The 20,063-nt window shown below is 48.1% G+C and overlaps 1 protein-coding gene across 4 annotated transcripts in view; it reads left to right on the top strand.

Moving 5' to 3' along the window:
- Tecpr2 (tectonin beta-propeller repeat containing 2) overlaps nucleotides 1-20,063 on the top strand; it is a 90,297-nt gene that overhangs the window by 52,569 nt on the left and 17,665 nt on the right. For all 4 annotated transcript variants that reach the window (XM_005068331.4, XM_013112190.3, XM_040742449.1 and 1 more), the window contains exons 11-17: nucleotides 1,167-1,340; nucleotides 2,610-2,790; nucleotides 3,984-4,125; nucleotides 6,108-6,348; nucleotides 7,217-7,306; nucleotides 9,518-9,751; nucleotides 18,748-18,896. In XM_005068331.4, coding sequence (XP_005068388.1) covers nucleotides 1,167-1,340; nucleotides 2,610-2,790; nucleotides 3,984-4,125; nucleotides 6,108-6,348; nucleotides 7,217-7,306; nucleotides 9,518-9,751; nucleotides 18,748-18,896 — 1,211 coding nt within the window. The remainder of the gene's footprint in view (nucleotides 1-1,166; nucleotides 1,341-2,609; nucleotides 2,791-3,983; nucleotides 4,126-6,107; nucleotides 6,349-7,216; nucleotides 7,307-9,517; nucleotides 9,752-18,747; nucleotides 18,897-20,063) is intronic.

Genomic DNA, 20,063 nt, shown 5'->3' with positions numbered 1-20,063 from the left:
TTCGGGTTTTCCTGTCCCAGTCTCCCGAAAGCTAGAGTTACAGGCATAACCTGTAACCCTAGCCAGGCTTCATTTGCTTTTCCCTAATGCTGTACACATGTTTATTCTGAAGCAGTGGGGATCATGGCAGAGAAACTAAAGAAAGGGAGTTCTTGTTAAAATGTTGGTTTATTAGGGGTGGTTTGCTCATTTTCTTTCACTACTTGCTTGAAAATTATTTTCCCTGGAGATTGGCTGCGATAATCGCCCACTCCATTAGCTGGCATTGTGTAATTGTATGTCTTGATTTTTTTTTTCTGTTTCTGTCACATACTTTTGGATTCATTCTCTTCGCCATTTAGAAACGTTGGGTCCGATGAGTGTATTAATTACTTTCTATTTTCCCAGCCATTCCTGGGTGGCTCTGGTTGGATCTGTGTGTCTGTGAGGTCGTTACTTGCAGCTGAGATGGCTGTGTTCTGGGCTCACATCTCTGGGTGCCTCAGGCCCTGTGCATGTGGTGCTGCGGAGAGGCGGACGGGAGGAAGCTACGCACATGAGCGCTCTGCAGTCCTTGTGTCGCTCAGTTCATGCTCAGTCATTCCTCGGTGGTTCTCCACCCCACTCCATCTATAGAGCCGTTGGCCTGCCTGCCACCTTCCCTTGCCTTCTTTATCTGCCCCTCAGAACTCTTTTAAAGAAAACATGCCCCACAATGCAGATGCATGGCTTTCATGTAAGTGGTCCACAGGAGGCCCTCCCTTTCAGTCCCCAAAGTTAGTATTTGGGTATTAATTGCCTCACTTAACTAATCAAGCCTACAGTACGTACACACACACACACACACACACACACACACACACACACACACACACGTACGTACGTACGTGAGCGCGCAGTGAATGGCTGCCTCTGTCCAACTCTGTGGTGGGCATCCTCTCACATCTGACCTTTGGGTCAGTCCCAGAAGGGAAAAATGGCCCAATTTTTCAGCTGAGGAAAGTGAGGCTTGAACTCACTCACGCGATGTCCAACAACAGTCTAAACTCTGGCATGGTGGGCTCTTCCTGAGTTAGAAGCAACGAGATGTGTTTTAGGAAGCTGGCCCTTGCAGTGCCTAGAACGGAGTTTTTGTGTAGGTGAATCTCATGTTTGTTGAGCAGTGAGTAGAATTCTTTTCCTCCTAGGGGCTCTTCTCTGGAAGATTGAGCAGAAATCTAACCGTGCTTTTGCTTGTGGCAAAGTCACCATCAAGGGAAAGCGGCACTGGTATGAGGCTCTGCCCCAGGCTGTGTTTGTGGCCCTGAGTGATGACACAGCCTGGATCATCAGGACCAACGGAGATCTGTACCTTCAGACAGGTAGTCGAAGGCCATGTACATTGTCCTTGTCATTTGCCGAATCTGCCGCTAGTCACATTCTGAGAGCAGTCACAGGATGCAGAGACCGAAAACCAAGTTAAGTGAAAATGTTTGTAGAAGCCCAGTGTTTGCCATGGAAGTGTGATCCCCTCCCCGAGTTGGGTCTGGACAATCATGAATGGACAGTTGAGTGCAGTGCAGGCTGCCATGCAGGAGCGGAACCCTTTGCTCCTGCAGCTCCCGATGCCTTTTGCATGCTTTGCTGTATCCACTCCTAAGAGGAAAGAGTAGCAGGCCCAACTCGATATCACCTCCCTTTTCCCAGCTAGGTCAAACCAGAACCTGTACGTGTATTTACATGTGGATTCAGGGAAGACAACAAGAAGTAATTTGCTGTAACTAGCAGATTGACTCGTCCTAGGAAACTGCCCTTAGGGAAACCTTTAGCTGCTAGAGCAGGCACAGGGGGACTGGCTTATTAAAAATAAACTGTAATGAGTCAGGGTTTGGGTACTGTCGGCACAGGGGAAATGGCCTGGCGGCCAGGGCTTGTGTTGGGGCTGTCAAGAGGCCATATTGAATTTATATGAAGATTGATGTAGTCATTTAATCTTTCTGATTCTGAGAGCATGGTTCCGTCTTTGGAACGAACCATCAGCCAGGAATGCTTTTCCACACTGAGAGCTTGTTTCTCATCTGGCCATCCAGGTGTGGAGGGGCCTCACGCTGACCGCAGCCCTGCCAGCTTCATGGAGTTGTGGGGCGAGAGCCTGCCTTCCGTTTAGTTAGCTCTTGTGTGTTTGACTGGAAACAGGCTGCTCTGACAAGCAGTGTGCATCAGCCAGCAGAGCATTCGATTTTGGTCCTGGTGGGGAAAGGGGTACTTTGAACCTGCAAGTAAGGAGCAGGTGAACTCCTAACCACGATGCCAGAGCAGGCACCAGAGCAACTTTCAGATGATGTTGACCCTCCCAGACCTGTGGGCTTGGCAAGGATTTGCAGGAAGAAGTCCTACAGGCGTGTCTGCGCAGCTGCACAGGCTGTGGGCGCCTTTGTGACTATAGTGCTAGGGTCTACTTGCAGGCCAAGGCTATGGCGTGTGGGATTTAGATTTTAACTGTGCTGCCTGCTCCGTCAGTACTAACCTTTGACCTCATTCAGGTTCGTGGCACACATTACTGACAGGCCTCAAAGAGCCCGAGAGCCCTGACCAGAATAGGGTCTGACACGCTGCTAATGAATCTGTGGGCTCTTCCCCTCTCGCTACAGGTCTCAGTGTGGACCGGCCCTGTGCCCGAGCTGTGAAGGTTGACTGTCCCTATCCGCTGTCCCAGATCACTGCCCGGAACAGTGTGGTGTGGGCACTGACGGAGCAGAGGGCCCTCCTTTACCTCGAGGGCGTGAGCAGCTTCTGTCCTGAAGGGGAGCAGTGGAAGTGTGATATTGTCAGGTATTATGGGCCCCGCAGTATCACATTCATCTCTGACAGGAGCCTAGGTGAGCCTTCTCTGGCAAAGCCAACTCCTACAGGTTCCACGTGATGTCAGCCAGAGGCTACTCCATGCTCTTCTGCTGGCAGACTGCCAGCCAGCGGGTCACATTACAGCATGTGCTGGGGTTTGGGTATTGAGCTCAGTTGGTAGAGTATTTGCCTAGCATGCACGAGGTCCTGAGTTCCATCCTCAGTACGACATAAACAGGGCTGAGTGGCACATGCCTGTAGTCTCATCACTTAGGAGATAGAGGCAAGAAAACCAAGGTTCAGGGACATCCTCAGCCTTGGATACATAGCGCAAAGAAGGAAAGAAAGAAAGAAAAGAAAGGTATAAGTGTGTCCCTGAGTATCAGTCACCAGTTCTCAGGGTCTCCATTCAGAGCTACCTGTTGAGAGTCTGTGATGGTGTAGCTACAAATGCTTACTCGTATTTTTATCTAGTCAGTTGAAATTAGTTCTGGACTATAATTTATTTTACTTTTTACCATTTAAGATTTGGGTTGGGTGTTGGTGGCGCACACCTTTAATCCCAGCATTTGGGAGGCAGAGGCTGGTGGATCTCTGTGAGTTCAAGGCCAGCCTGATCTACAGGGTGAGTTACAAGACAACATGGCTACACCCAGAAACCCTGTCTTGAAAAATAAAACAAAAATTGGTCCTCATGTATGTCAGATCAGGATGATGTTGGTTGGGTTCAGCTGGCCAGTAAATCTTCAAAGGACCCCTGCTGGGAGCCACAGGATTCTCTGGGGCTGGGTTGTTCCAAGATAGCCAAGAGGCGACCCTTCCAGCCTAATAGGTAGCCCTGCCGCAGGCAGCGGGGTGCCAGGCGGTGTGAGGATTCTAAGCAAGGAGGAAGGTGCAGCAGTGAGGAGCTGCTGCCTGCCTGCAGCGCGTGGGTAGGCACATGCCACGGCTGGCCTCAGCTCAGGCTCAGACCTGCCAGCGATGTCCCCGGATGGACTCATCAGAGAAAACAGTGTCTGCCCAGAGACAGCTGCACACCACTCTCAGCTCCTTCCCTGTCACTGATAACCCTGTGAAGAGAGTCCGCTCTTCTCAAGCCTGTGCAGAGGCAGTCAGTGAGGTAGCCTTCTGCATACTGAGCCTCCTGGGTGGGAGCTGACGCTGTTTGCTCTCGCTTTCAGTGAGAGGCAAACTCTGGAGCCTGTCTGCATAACTCTCGGAGATCAGCACACGCTCTGGGCCCTGGACGTTCATGGGAAGCTGTGGTTCAGAACTGGCGTGGTTCCCAAGAAACCCCAAGGAGATGATGACCATTGGTGGCAGGTAGATGATGGGGCTTCCGGGCGTGGAAACCCGCCGTTTCCGCCTTCCCTCTTTTCCTTAAGAGACTGGACTAAGTTAGTAATGTTACTTTTAACATTTGGTAGATTAGACGTTCCTGTGGCTGGGTGTACTAAAAACACACACACAGAAAAACTTTTCCCTCATAGGAAATAACTTGTAAAGCTTTCTTTGCTTTAATACAGGCTGGAATTTATTATTTATTTAAGTGTCATTTAGGCATTCATCGTTGTAGGCTAGATAAACCCAGTGACATCCATTTAAAGAAAGACCTGGGTAATAATGATGTTTAATTCTGAACAAATAAGCTAAGAAAAGAGACTAAACAATAGGTTTGAAAACCAAACCCACAATTAAAACTCTTCTATCTCTTCTTGGCTTGAAAGGCCTCTAACTCTAAGTAAATGATATTTCAACAAAGAACTGAGCATTTCCCCCACATGTTCCCAGAGAGGAGAGTATGTGAGAAGTAAGGGGTGCAATCCAGCCAACTCTCCATGGCTCCAGCTTGGCCTTGGTGGATTTTGCAAGGGGCATCCCATTCTCCCCTCCTGGTACCATTCAGGGCTAAGCTCCTTACCCCCACATTGGGCCTAAGGTTGCTGTGACAGATGTACAGTGTTGTGTCTCACCTCTATAGCTGTAACCTTCGAGAAGGTTAGATATGATTTAAAAATACCTACCATGTACTTATAACCATATATGAACACGCACATGTATACAGCACATAAACATATATGCATACCCGTATGTGCTAAATTCCAGAGGGAGTTTTTACATGTGTCTGTGTATAATGTGCATACATGTGTATATGCATATGTGTGGGCATGGGTACACGTGTGTGTGTGTATGTGTGTGTGTGCGTACGTGCGTGTGTATGCGTGCGTGCGTGCGTGCGTGCGTGCGTGTGTGTGTGTGTGTGTGTGTGTGTGTGTGTGTGTGTGTGTGTGTGTGTCAGAGTTGCTGCTAGGCTCCTCTTTGATTGCTTATCTACTGAGGTAGGTTTCTTGCTGAGCCCAAAGCCCACAGACGTGGTTGGTCTAGCTAGCCAGCCTGACCCAGACATCCACCTCTGCTTTTCAAGCACTGAGATTACCAGCAGGCCATTGTGCATGGGCGCTGGGGATCCCCTGTGTGCTCAGCACTTTATCCACTGAACCCTGGCTCAGTTGGTTTTGTGTGTTGAAGTGCTGTGGTTAAGCTGGACCATGTGCTGCCATTGTGCTGCGTACCGCTGCCCTGAAGTCCATTTTTAAGTAGCATAAAGAAACTCTTGTCATTTTTTTCATAGTACTTGGAGCTTTAGCAGGACAACTGTCATGAGGCGCAGAGGCAGAGTGAAGTTCATTGCTTTCTTTGGCTCTTACGTGGGTCTGCTAGGCTCTCCTCTCTCTCAGTTGAAGACCTGCTTACACGTCCCTCTGCCTTGGGTGGCGCAGACTTGGTGTGAGGCTCTCGCATAGTCATTGCCAGTTCTTCAGTGAGCAGCACTGGCCCGAGTTGCACAGCACATACACTTGAGTCTCTGAGTGGAGCATTCTTTAGCACTCAGGGAGTCATGAAGCCAGGCTGCACCGAGCAAGCGAGCGAGCGAGCGAGCTCACAGTGCTGAATATGGCCACAGGCTCTGCAGTGGGGGGGTCTATGTCGTCTTCAGTGAGGACAGCACTCACAGCCATGCTGTTCCTTCACAGACAGAGGGTAGCATTTATGCGTGATATACTAACTTCTAATGATTTCTTTCATTTTGTTTTGGGTTTTATAATTCAAACTCCCTACTTTCACTTAATATTTCATTGTGTGAACTGGGAATGTGTCCTAAGAATAGGGTGTTTGTGCCAGCGTCTGTAATAAATAAATCCAACAGAGAGGAGACGGCGAGATTGCTCGGCAGTGTTAAAGTGCCTGGTAACCCTGATAACCTGAGTCCAACCCCTAGGACCCACAAGGTGTCCTTTCTGCAGGTGAGCATCACAGACTATGTGGTGTTCGACCAGTGCAGCCTGTTCCAGACCATCATGCATGCCACACACTCGGTCGCGTCAGCAGCTCAAGCCCCTGTGGAAAAGGTGGCAGACAAACTGCGCATGGCATTTTGGTCTCAGCAGCTTCAGTGCCAGCCCAGCCTCCTAGGGGTTAACAACAGTGGCGTCTGGATCTCCTCAGGCAAGAATGAATTCCATGTTGCCAAAGGAAGTCTCATAGGTGAGTCCATTACTCTTGTTTTCACATTATTTTTACTTTATTTGTTGTTTGTTTTCGGGGCATGGTTTCTCTATGTAGCCCTGGCTGTTCTGGAACTTACTCTGTGGATGAAGCTAGTGTCAAACTCTTAGATCTTCCCGTCTCTGCCACCTGAGTGCTGGGATTAAAGGTGGCCGCCACCATGCCCAACTCCCAGTGGACACACTTGTGGACACGCCTGCACAGATTTATTTTTTAAATGGGTGTGTGGTTGGGTAGAGATGGCTTAACAGCTAATATGAGAGCAGGAGTTCAGATCCCAGCACTCACACAGCAAGCCAGATACCCACACATACCTGAAACCCACCAATAAGGTGGGCAGTGGCAGGAGACTGGGGCTTGCTGACTTCTAAGCTGGCAGAGAGAACTTGAGCCCTAGGATCAGGGAGAGACCCTGTTTCAAAGTAATATGTGGCTAATGATAGACAAGAACACCCAGTGCCCTCTTCTGGACTTCATGACATGCTTAGGCACATACCCCCACACTAATTCATGTATGTACACTCACACAGACACATATACAATAAGTATTTTTTGAACATGCAAGATGGCTGGCCATATCTGTGGATGAGCTGGGTGTTCATTTCTGAAAGACTCCCCCTTGATGAGTTTCCTCTAGCTCTGTCCCGTCACCTCCTTGGGCTTCAGTGAACAAGGTTTGGTTCTTCTTGATGATGCTTAGAGAAATGAGTAGCTCATGCCAATTTGTTTAAGGACACTAGGAATCATTGTAAGAGCTTTGAAGGCTAACTGTAGTCTAGAACCAAAACTGAAGTGTTACAGGTTTGTTTTTCTTACCTTAACCCACTTTTATATTTATTCTCTCTAGGAACTTACTGGAATAACGTTGTTCCCCGGGGAACAGCTTCGGCCACAAAATGGGCCTTTGTTTTGGCTTCTCCTGCTCCTACCCAGGATGGTGAGTCAGTCTTAGTCTGGCTGAGAAACCTGGTGCAGCTGAAGAGTTCAGACCACCGTCTGGCTGTGGCCCTGTGGCTGCAGAGATGTGGCCTCATAGGCCTTGAGACGGGGGATGTGGTCGTGTTCTGTGCCAGCAGCTCTTAGACTAAGGGCTTTTACTAGATAGGTGTGTTCAGGAGAGCCACAGGGGAGAGAAAGAGATTCATCTCAGAGCTGAATCTGAGATGGTGTCCTTTGGAAGGAGGTCATCATGACGTGTGGTCCTCAGAGCTGGCAGCAGATGACTGTCGATTTGCATGACCATGACTTCCTGAAGTTCATTCCCATTTCTTCTGGAGCATTCTGTCACTCCAAGCAGCTTTGTTCTCCTGTGCTTCTTGCTGCTGGCTCCCTTCAGCCTGTGAAGGTCTCATGCCTCAGGCTTATCTCATCCTTGCAGAGGTGGGGGCCCCTGCTGCAGAGCTACCCAGTTAGCTGGGGGCCCTAGGCAGGCAGGTGGCCAGTTTAGGAAGGAGCTAGAGCCTCTTCCAAGGGTCATATGGAGGGCTAAATGAGAAAGTGCCGTGAACCTCATGAAGAGGAAAGTTTGCTACATTATAGTAAACACTTACCCACTGGACTGTACTGACCACGGTAAACACTTACTGGACTATACTGACCATGGTAAACACTTACCCACTGGACTGGACTGACCACGGTAAACACTTACTGGACTATACTGACCATGGTAAACACTTACCCACTGGACTGGACTGACCACAGTAAACACTTACTGGACTATACTGACCACGGTAAACACTTACCCACTGGACTATGCTGACCACAGTCCTGCCAGGAGTCTCATAGAATGGTCAGTTGTTTCCTGATCTGACAACTGCTTTTGGTAGCAGCACCTGACCCTGGAGGGAGGTGGTTTGCAGTCTTCCCTGATGGTCTGCTGAGGCACACGCACACACCACTTCTCTGGGGAGCTCCTGGAACTTCTGACTGACTCTTACTGCTTTATCAAGGTCTTTTTTGTTTGTTTTTTGTTATGCAAGACAGGGTCTCTCTGTGTAGCCCAGACTGGCTTCGAACTCACAACTCAGAGATCCACACGCCTCTGCCTCCCTAGTGCACCACCATGCCCAGCTGTTTTTTAAATTTAAAAAAAGGGGGATTGGAGAGATGGCTCCATGGTTAAGAACACTAGATACTTTTCCAGAGGACCTGAGTTTGATTCCTAGCACCCACATGGCAGCTCACAACTGTCTCAAATTCCAGTTCAAAGAGATACATATCATACCTTCTGCCTTCTATGACGTGGGTACCAGGTATGTGCATGATGCAGATATACATGCAGACAAAACATTCATATATACACAAAATAAAAATTTTTTAAAAACTCAAAAAAATAAAGAAAAATTAGAATATCTGGCCACAAGTTTTAGATAATACTTTTTAAAAATATTAACTTATTATATATATAGTATTCTGTCTGCATGTATCCCTGCAGGCCAGAAGAGGGCACCAGGTCTCATTACATAGGGTTGTGAACCACCATGTGGTTGCTAGGAATTGAACCCAAGACCTCTGGAAGAGCAGCCAGTGCTGTTAACCTCTGAGCCATATCTCCAGCCCCTAGATAATACTTTATATTACATAGTGTAGCCAGATTTTAAGCCAGCCAAGGATGATTGGCATTTCAAACAGACACTAATAAGCCTGAAAGTTCTAGAACAACAGAGGACTGAAAGCATGACTCTTGGGGCCAGGGCGGGAGGAGAGGGATCTCTGTCTTCTAAAGCAGCCCACTGCAGACCATATTACCAGAGGAACCAGGGAAGTGCCTTCCGGGGGCCAGTTGGCCCCTCTGCTTCCCGGGCATTGGCAAGGTCACAGCCCTAATATTCGGTGTTAAAAATGCCCTCTGAGGCCTTCACTCATAGTCCTGGGCCGTAAGGAATGGAGGTCAGCCGTCTGGCCTTTACAACGTTTCATAGCCCTGCGTTCTTTCCAGTGTCTCAGGCTTGAGCTTTTTAATGTCTGAGGTAGTGTTCCTTCTAACCCAGCGGTAGAGTACACCTGCGGCCTGTAAGGTAATGATGAGTTCCAGGCAGAGTTGGTGGACAGGTGTCGGGGCTCTGCCTGAAGAGAAAGTCTGTGCTGTGCACCTAGGGCCAGTGTCTCAGTGAAACATGTTTGACGCCAAATGTAACCTTTTCTGTAGGAAGCTCCTTGTGGCTGTGCCAGAGCAGCAAGGACCTGTGTAGCATCGGTACCCAGAGTGTGCAGTGCCGCCCCTCCACGGTGCAGTTGCCCCCCGACGTGGACATGAGGACCTATTCTGCCTGCCAGGATGCGCTGTGGGCCTTGGACAACCTTGGGCAGGTGTTCATCAGGACTCTTTCTAAGAGCTGCCCCACAGGCATGCACTGGACGAGACTGGACCTTTCCCAGCTAGGTATGGCCGGGAGCTGAGTGCTTCCCTCAGTGTGGGAGTGGGTTCCCAGGGGACACTTGTCAGTTGCTGGGTTTACAGCGTACCCGCCACTGACCCAGGTTAAATCTGTGGAGAGCTTCACCTCGCTCGCCTCTTGCAGTTTGCACTGCTCAGAGCCAAAGGAACTGCAAGGTGTCTCGACGTTCTGCGCACAGCTATGGCACTGGGACAGCTGCCTGGTCTGTGTCTGATCTCTGAAGCGGGAGTGGCGTCTGTGTCCTGTGACTGGGTCAGTGCACACTGGTCTGTGTCTCGGCATCTGGAAGAATGCCCTCTGTGGGCCGCTGCACACACAGCTGTGTAGTGTGGATTCTTTCCAGGCGCTAAACGGTACTGTGCTGTTAGTGGCCACTTCCTGTGAACTGCCCCAAGAGTTACAGTAGCCGTGGCCTATGATGACATGTGCACATATCTTATCATCTAAGAGATGATAAAATGAGCTCACAATATTGTATTCTCAGCTGACTCAGCAACTTGTGTGGTTTGATACCGGAGGCTGAGACTATACTAGGCAGCTCCCAGGGTCAGAGCTTTGAACTTAAGAGGTGCTGTCCAGGAAATAGACATTGTTGCACACTGGCAGCCAGTAGTTTGTGGACTTGAATAAGTGTTTAATGTGTAATAACTCAGCTACAGGAGAGGGGGAAGGGGAGGGGAGGAGGAAGGGCCTCCCCTACATTGACCTATATGTGCAGCCAACCCTCTGATAGTATGCTGCACCCTAGTGGACCTGGGCCAGGCCAGGGGCCCTCAGCAATGGGGTTCTGCACACTGCTAGAAGAGGTTAGGCCCTGAACATGACCCAGTCTGCTGGGAGAACTAGCTGTGTGGAACAGCTAGGAACTTCCATAGGAATTAAGATTTTTTTATGCCTTGGGGTTCACACCCTGCTTTGAGGTCTATTGGTCATCTACCTTTCCAAGGGCATTTGTCATCCAGACAACACTGCAGCTAGTTGTGGCCCGGACATGGGTGCCAGTTGAGCCTGTTGCCTGGCCTGGGAGTTCTTTCATCTGCCCAGAGACTCACTGACCTGAGCCTTTCTCCAGCAGGCTCTCCCAGACCATGCAGGGAAGCTACTAGTCTCTGAGAAAAGTCAGGGTTTAACATGTTTTCTCCTCACTACTAAACCTTGAACGCTAGGGAAGTCTATGGTCATTCAGCTGGAAATGGATCCATTTTCCCCAAATCAGTCCCTCCATACGGTCACCCCACAGTTATCACCCCGTCCCAAATGACCTCAGCGAATCTTCTGTCTAAATGTGGGCTGTCTCTCATCCTGTTGTGGAAGATGCCGGAACTTCGGTAGTAGTGCTGGCCTTTGGGCTAGTGGAGTATGCACCTAAACCACTTGATTGGTACCGCCATATTGTATACTGAAGTCCTGCCTCTCTTCAGCTTGTGTCCTGCCCTGTGCTTTTATATATATGTGCGTGTGTGTTTGTGTGTGTGTGTGTAAAATATAAACATATAAAGCAATAGACTCTTGGCACCGTTTACCCAGCATCCTGAAACAATGACTTAAGTCTAGCTGGTAGGCTTGATGTTGGAACAAGGGGATTAGGCAGAGCTTCGTCGAAAGGGAGATTGGCCATTATTCCAGAAGCCTTCACTTGTGCCATCCAGGACCCTGAACTGCCGCCAGAGACACTAGGCTGTCCGTCCTGTACTGCATTCTCCTTAGGTATGGCCTATGAATCCAGTAGGGAAAGCAGGTGCGTCAAATCCCAGAACATGTAGAGAATTCTAGGCAAGTCAATGCTACACAGTGAGACCATGTCTCAAAACAGGGTCAGAGAGGTGGGGGGAGAGGGAGGGGAAGAGAGAGAGAGAGAGAGAGAAGAGAGATTAGGGTTTTATTTCTCTATGGTTGACTATTTTTGTCTTCTGTGCATGGATGCTTTGCCTGTATGTATGCCTGCTCACCACGTTCATACCTGGTTCCCAAGAAGGCCAGAAGAGGACCTTGGATCCCCTAGACCAGAGTTACAGATGCTGTGGGTACTGGGAATTGAACCTCTGGCAGAGCAGCCAGTGCTTTTAATCACTGCACCATCTCTCCAGCCCCAAGAAATAGTTTTAAATAGTTAATTAAGGCCAGTAAGATGGCTCAGAAGGTAAAGGTCTTGTCACCACCCCTGAAGGGAACATGCTCAAAACCCTGGAACTCACTTGGTGAGAGCCAACTCCTGCTGGTTGTCCTTTGACTCCTGCACATGAACCGTGGCACCTGTGCCTCCACACAAAGTGATTGCGGATTTTGAGATTAGGTAAGCACTGTCAGCCTAGAACCATTGCATCCTTTTCCTTCTCACCCTTACAGGCTGTGTGATTGCCAAAACAGTGGCTGCACCTGTAATTCAGACAGCTGAGGCACTAGGATCACCAGTTCAAGGCCAGCCTAGACCACAATGATGTCAAAACAGAACAACAGCAGCCAGGAAAAGGAACAAATTAAGAGACTTACTAACTGGCTGTCGGTTGAACCCAGTTAAAGAGATAAAGCATGGAATTTTACAGTGATTTATTACAATCCTGGTTTTTGGAAGAAAATATGCATCATTTAGCAAATATTTAAGATACTCATAACATTTCATTTCCCATTATTCATAAATATTCATGTCAGACACTAGGCCATTTAGCAAACTAATACAATTTGTAGTTTAATTCATCTGGTCACAGAATGTAATGAAAACATATTCAGTGTCATTTTGTGCCTTTAGGTAATAAATAAGATTATATCAGGCGATAATTTATGTGAAGAAGTGTTTTATGATTTAGGAGACAACAAGGAAATGCTGTTATTCTGTACCTCATGCTTAAAAAGATTCTGTAGTAGAGGATGGCGGCACATTCCTGTGTTCCCAACTGAGTGGGGCACTTGCAAGCTTGAGGATACGCTATACGTAGTCACGCACAGACGCGCACACACACACACACACGCACACACACACACACACATGCACACACAGACACACACGCACAGCATGCACACACACATGCACACACACACAGCACACACGCACAGCATGCACACACACACACACGCACAGCACACACACACACAGACACACACGCACACACACACGCACAGCACACACACATACACACACACATACACACACACATACACACACATACACACACAGACACACACACACACATACACACACAGACACACACACAGACACACACGCACAGACACGCACACACGCACAGACACACACACGCACACACACACACGCACACACACACACACACACACTTGAAACAGCAATTTTAAGAGGCAAGTGTCTTTTGTGAATAAAGTAACTAAAAGATTTCCTCCTTGATGAAGCAGATGAACTGAGGTTGTCAGGTTGGGCTCCCCCTCAGTCACAAGCTGCGGGCATCACAGCTTGGGAAGCCGCTCAGCTCCTCATGCCCACGGAGCGCACTGGTGATGTGGCATTGCCCCGGTGCTCTGCTCCGTAGCTGCAGTCTTATTCCTACGGGAGGGAAGAGCTGAGGAGGAAGTGTACTGACTTCACAGTGTAGTTGGGAAGTGGCAGATCACCCTTGTTTACTAGAACCTGTCCCAGCTACTCATGCTCAAGGACCATGAGGAACACAGAGCGGGTTTGCAGAGGGAGGAGACTTGTCACTCCACCCTGTGGAACAGACACACCTGAAGTAAAAGCTTCAAAAATGCAAGCCCTCAACTAAGTTGTTGTTGTCTTTGACCTGGTTCTTGAATTCTCAACGTACTCTGAAGGGTGTACTCAGTAGGCTTTATTTTCTCTAAACACGCATTTACTCACCTTCTATGAACCCCCATTCTACTGGTAGGGTGATCCTTAGTTGTCAACTCTGTGAGGCCGCCCAGTGTGTTTCTTTCTGAAGTTCTCAACTGGCAGATTATAGATTCAGCATAAAATTGTCTTGCAGTTAGCCTTTTGTACTGGCACTATTGTGGACGTTACTTTATCATGGACTTTCCAGGTGTAATGTCAGGGTTCTAAGAAGTCCAGCTTAACTCCTTGGTAAGATAGCAAGGAAAGAAAAACATAGTTTATCGTAGAATAAGAGAAACTACCAGGGTTAGGGAGAATGCAAGGCAGCACGCTCATTCTTTGGTGTTCTAGATATCACAGTGCAAGGATGCACAAGTCCCTTCCATATAAAATGCTTCGGGATTTCCTGTCACCTACGTGCCTTAAACCTAGTGCAGTGCAGGTGCCACGGGAAGAATTTTCATGTTGCCCTGTTTAAGGAAGGATGACAAGAAAGCATCTGTGCATACATGTCAGGTCAGTACAGTGCAGCTGTCTCTGTATATGGCTGTGTGTGTGTGTGTGTGTGTGTGTGTCTACATATGTATGGGTACACATGTGCGGGGCTTATGTACATGTGGGGAGCCGAGGTTGACACTGGGTATCTTCACTTTATATATGGAGGCAGGCTCTTTGATGAGCCCAGAGGGTATCAGTTTGATTGCTCTAGCTAGCCAGCTTGCTCCAGGGAGATCCCCTGACTCCGTGTCTAATGTGCAGGGCCACCACGTCAGTCTAGCAGGTATGTGCTGGGTACCCATACTCTAGTCCCCGACCTGGACAGCAGGCTTTTTGCCCTCTGAGCCATCTCCCAGCCTTGTTTCTTTTACTTCAATGTTTTTAGTAGTCAGCTGAAACTGTAGATGGGGAACCCAAGATACAGGGACAGTTCTGATGGCTGTTGTGTAGGAAGAAATAAACAATTTAAGCTTATGTCATGAAGCTACTTTACTAGCTTTCATATGGCAGAACTGCTGTGTTTCGATGCAGTCCCAGGGTTGTCAGTGATCTTATACCAGTGACAACCGAATCCACCCAGCTCCCAGCACTGCCAGTTGAGCTAATGGCACCATATTTTTGCCATGCACAAAGGTCAAAATGACTCATGAAAATTAAAAACTTCTCTTGCAACAGTAAAGAAAACGAAAGATCACGACAAACATGCCTCGCAAAGACTACATCCAGACCATGCAGAGAGCTCCTCTAGCCATTGTCTGGCCACAGGTCTGCTCAGCTTTTAAAGTGCAATGGAGACCTGAACCAGCATTCATAAATGAATACATATCATGCTGTGTAACTTTTAGTTGACCTGAGATTTGCTTTACAGACAAAGCTAACCTCAAACTTGTGGCAGTCCTTCTGTCTCTTCTTGAGCAATAGTTCTCAACCTGTAGGTCACACAGGTATGGGGCTTATATGACTCTTTCACAGGGATTGCATATCAATATTTACATTACACTCCATAACAGCACAATTACAGTTATGAAGTCGCAACAAAAATAATTTTATGGTTGGGGGTCATCACAATATGAGGATCATTTAGTAAAGTTCAAAGCATTAGGAAGACTGAGAACCACTAGTCTAGAATGATGGGATTATAGGTTTACATCACCACACCTGACATGCGGGTGTTCATTTGTGAATGCTTGTTCAAAGAAGGTGTACAGGTAGTCCATAAGCACAGTTAAGGCTCCTCAGTATCATTCCTAAGCAGAAAGTTTCAAATGAAAGCTATGACGAGTTATAATTTAAATGGCTGACATTACAAAGATACCCAGTGATGAGAGAAGCCTGACCAGAGTGAGTTCTTTTCTTCACCACTGCCATGAGGGTGCTCCATCCAGAAGAGGGTGTTCTCCACTGTCCTCCGTTGTAGCAAAAGGCCTGCTAGGATCCTAATACGGCCAGTGATACTGTCAGTGCCAGCTCCCATCAGCAGGTCCTGAAGCTGACCAAACATGGGCTGATCATCCACAGCTCTGGGACCTCATTCCGTGGTTTGGTGCTACAAAAACACCTCAGTTTGCTGGCCAGGTAGGCATCTTGGCATAGGTATGTTAGGAGTGCGGTCAGTGCTCAGATGTCCAGGGTCAGCTGCGTGGACGGGATATGGACTGTGCGGTGGCTACTCAGAAGATGCTGCTATGATTCGTGAGAGCTAATTGCCACATGTATCCCAGCCCATACTTCCAGGGGAAGGGAACATGCTCAAAGCAAATTTTCAAAAATAGACTCACAAGCTGAAGCTGGACAGCTGCCAGAAGTTCTTGGCCATCCTCAGATAATGCAGCATGAATGAAGAGCACCTTGAGGCCAGAGAGGAGATCCAGGACCAGAGGCACACACCTGTAATCAGGAGTCAAGGCGATCTCTTGGCTGCATAGTAAATTGGAGGCCAGCTCTGGTGATATAAGATCCTGTCTCAAAACAAATGAAAAAGGCTCTGTCAAGAAAGGAAAGGAGACAGCACCCTCCTTTCTGTGTGGCTATAGTAGTTTACAGCTAAGCCAGTAGAGGGTTAGCTGAGCTGGTGAAGTGTCGCCTAGCATGCATGAGTCCTACATCCACTCCCCAGCAGCACAAACTGGGTGTGCTGGTGTATACTTATAATCTCAGCACTGGAGGTGGAGGCCGGAGGCTTAGACGTTCAAGGTCATCCCTGGCTACATAGCAAGTTGAGGCCAGCCTGAGATGCATGAGGAGACAGTGTTTCTCTGTGTAGCCTTGGCTATCCTGGGACTCACTCTAGACCGGACAGGCCTTGAACTCAGATCTGCCTGCCTCTGCTTCTGGAGTGCTGGGATTAAAAGTATGGAACACCACTGCCCGGCTTTTCATGAGACACTGTCTTAAAAAACAAACAAACAAAAAACCTAATCGTTAATAAGGATGTGAGCAGCCAGATTGCATATAACACTGCTAGTAGGTATGTAAAATAGTGCAACTTCGGGAGGCAGAGGCAGGCGTATCTCTGTGAGTTCGAGGCCAGCCTGGTCTACAGAGTGAGTTCCAGGACAGCCTCCAAAACCGCAGAGAAACCCTGCCTCGAAAAACCAAAAAAAAAATAATAATAATAATAAATAAAATAGTGCAACTTGGCGAAACTGCCACTCCCTTTGCAAGTGACGCTGCCAATCCTGATGACCTGATCCCACCCCTGAGCCACACGGTAAAAGGAAAGAATCAACTCTTACAAGTTACAATCCTGATGACCTGATCCCACCCCTGAGCCACACGGTAAAAGGAAAGAACCAACTCTTACAAGTTGACCTCTGATCTACGACCTGCACACATGTGTACATGTGAATGTGGGGGCTGGAGAGAGGGCTCAGTGGATGACACAACTTCAGTTTCTGTCACCTGTGTCAGGTGGCTCACAAACACCTGTAACTCCAGCTCCAGGGATCTGTTGCCTCTGGTTTCTGCAAGCACTCAGACTTACACAATCATACTCAACCCCCCCCTCTCTGTGTGTGTGTCTGTCTAATTTAAAATACAATAAAAATAAATCTGATAAAAAAAACTCTTCTAAAAATCTAAAAACAAATTTAAAGTAAGACGTAAGGCATCTAACCTATATCCGGACAGTTCTACTATATGAAAAAAAAAAATTGGGGCTAGAGAGATGGCTTAGCAGCTAAAAACACTGGCTGCTTTTCCAGAGGCCCTGGCTTCAGCTCCCAACACCCACATGGTGACTCACAGCCATCTGTCTACGTACAGGGATCCACCTCCGTCTGCATACACACGGCATATTACATACGTGCAGGCAAAACACGCATAAAATAATTTAAAATCTTCTCAGAAATAAAAGTAATATGTGTTTCTGCTCCCCTCACTCTCCTTTTGAGACAGGACAGCTTTAGACACAATCACACCCCTTCGGCCCCAAGGACTGAAGTTACAAATGTGCACTGTCAGGCCTGGCTTGACACAAGAAAACAAGACTTACGTAAGAGTGGCTGTAGCAGTTTTGCTCTAATAGCAAACACGGAAATGACACAGATGTCCACAATACAGACACTAACTGTGACATTTGTGTGGGATGCAGTAGTACTTAGCAACAAGGCAGAGGGAATCCGCCTGAGTCCACTTCCTGCTATGACATGAGGGTTTTGGATCTGCCTGTATGAACCCTGAAAGACCGATCCAAGCTCTGGTAGTAGAAGTCATTTTGGAGTCATCCTTGGCTACATAGCAAATTTGAGGGCAGCTTGATATACTTGAGATCTTGGCCTCAAGCAGAGTCCATGGGCAGGGAGGGACCTGAGGAAATTTTTAGGGAGACAGAACGTTTCATATGTTGGTAAGATAGGAGTTGTTCTGGTAGGTTAATTTGTCAAATGTGGACGTGAACCTGAACATTAGCTGTATATTTGTTGTCTATAGACTTGGAGGTCAGAGGTAGCTGGCCTGGGTTCAAACCTGCTGCCCTTCATAGCTCCTTGGATTGATCACCTCCCGGCCTGTGACCCAGGACAAATTCCCTAATGGCTGCAGCCTCCTGCCATTCCCCAGTGCGAACCGTGTATCTGTCGTTGCTGCCAGGTGCTGTGAGAGACCTGCCTGGCAGTGTGTCTTACAGGAGATACGAAGCAGTTTGACAGCTGTACTTTCTAGTTGCTAGACTATTATCAACTATAATTCATGATTTTTCTTGAGGTGCTTTGTCGAGTGCTCTGTTGTTAAGCCACACCCCTCCAGCTCAGCTTTTTCTCTTGTTAACTCTTTCCATTTCACTCCCTCTTAATGGCTAGCAGCTTGTTTAATTAACAAAGAAAAAGCAGAGAGCTGGACATGGAGGCACAGCCCTGTAGTCCCAGCACCCAGGAGGCAGAGGCAGGTGGATCTCCCTAAGTTGGAGGCCAGCCTGGTCTACAGAGTGAGGTCCAGGACAGCCAAGGCTGTTACACAGAGAAGTGTGGTCTTGAACCATCAAAACAATAAAGTGCAGATTCTTTAGGAGATTTGTTTGCCATTCTGAGCCACCAGGGAGCTAAGCCAAGGCTCCATGCCCAGTGTGGCAGGAGAAACAGATGACACACGCCAGCATTCAGCCACTTGTCTTCCCCTGAAGTACTTTATACACCAGCTGAAGGGTGCGTCGTTTGACAGAGTAACTACAGAGTAGTTATCTCCCTGCAGGAACTGTAAGGCTCACCAGCTTGGCGTGTGGAAATCAGCATATCTGGGCCTGTGACTCCAAGGGTGGGGTTTACTTCCGTGTTGGAACCCAGCCTCTGAATCCCAGTCTGATGCTTCCGGCCTGGATCATGATTGAGCCACCTGTGCAGGTAAGCAAAGCCAACTGGACAGAACTTGCTTTGTAGTAAGAGGAAGCTGTTAGGGCGCTTCCTATGGACTCATGGAGAGGTGTGCCCTGTCAGTATTCTAGAGCTAAACAGGTTATTCAAGATTATGTGAGCCAGCACAAGTTTTTTCCCTTTTTAAATAAAAATGTATGACTTGTCACCAAATGAAAATTACCCTTTAAAAAAAATTAAACACTATTAAGAAATACAAAAAAGAAAGTAAAATTTGCATGAAGTGTTGCCGTGGAGATAACTGTTCGAGGTGGGTGTTGTTGTCTTCCCTGACAATACTGGAGACTGAACTTAGGGCCTCCCAGATGCCAAGCAAGCACTCTACAGAGCTGCAACCGCGGTCCTGGTGTTAGTGTTCTGTGAGTGCCTTTCCTAGTGTTAAGAACTTTGTTTCTGAGGTTTGTGGAGTGTTTGCCTCTCGTGGGGCTCACAGCCGTCCTTAACTCCAGTCTCGGGGGCCCCGTGTCCTCTGCTGCCCTTGGCCAACACCCTTACACATGACACACATAACTAAACAAACACACACAGGCAGGGCGATGGTAGCCACAGCTTTAATCCCACACTCGGGAGGCAGAGGCAGGTGGATCTCTGAGAGTTCCAGACCAGCCTGGTCTATGCAGTGAGTTCTAGGATAGACGGAGCTGTTACACAGAGAAACCCTGTCTTGAAAAACTAAAAAAAAAACACTTTATGTGAGTGAGGGCCATGGCATCTCCACTTATTGCTCATCTCCTGCCCATCCTTGCTTTGTGACTTTGTTGGAAAATATGTGACAGGGGCAAGGAAGGCGTCCTTATGGAGGCAGGGAAGAATACAGAAGAGTTGTGGTTGCCTACGTTCTGGGTCTCCTCCATGTGTGGTAGCACACTGACCCCAGGACTGTCAGGTTGGCTGGTGCAGCCTGATGGAGAGGACGCTCGCCACCACACTTGCTCGGCACCTAAGTGCAGGCAGTCAGCTTTGCTGAACCCCAGCCTCGACCCAGGTGGACGCCTTTCTGTGTCATTGTCAACACCTTCCTTTTTCTTCTTTCACTAATGACTTTATATCATTTCCCAGTTTTTAGTCAGCCATGCCTGATAGTACAGGCTTATAACCCTAGCTACTTGAGAGACCGAGGCAGGAGGATTTCAAACT

Source organism: Mesocricetus auratus, unplaced genomic scaffold (genome assembly GCF_017639785.1).
Source record: "Mesocricetus auratus isolate SY011 unplaced genomic scaffold, BCM_Maur_2.0 Super-Scaffold_15014, whole genome shotgun sequence".
Lineage (NCBI taxonomy): Eukaryota > Metazoa > Chordata > Mammalia > Rodentia > Cricetidae > Mesocricetus > Mesocricetus auratus.
This window is presented reverse-complemented; position numbering and strand designations above follow the sequence as displayed.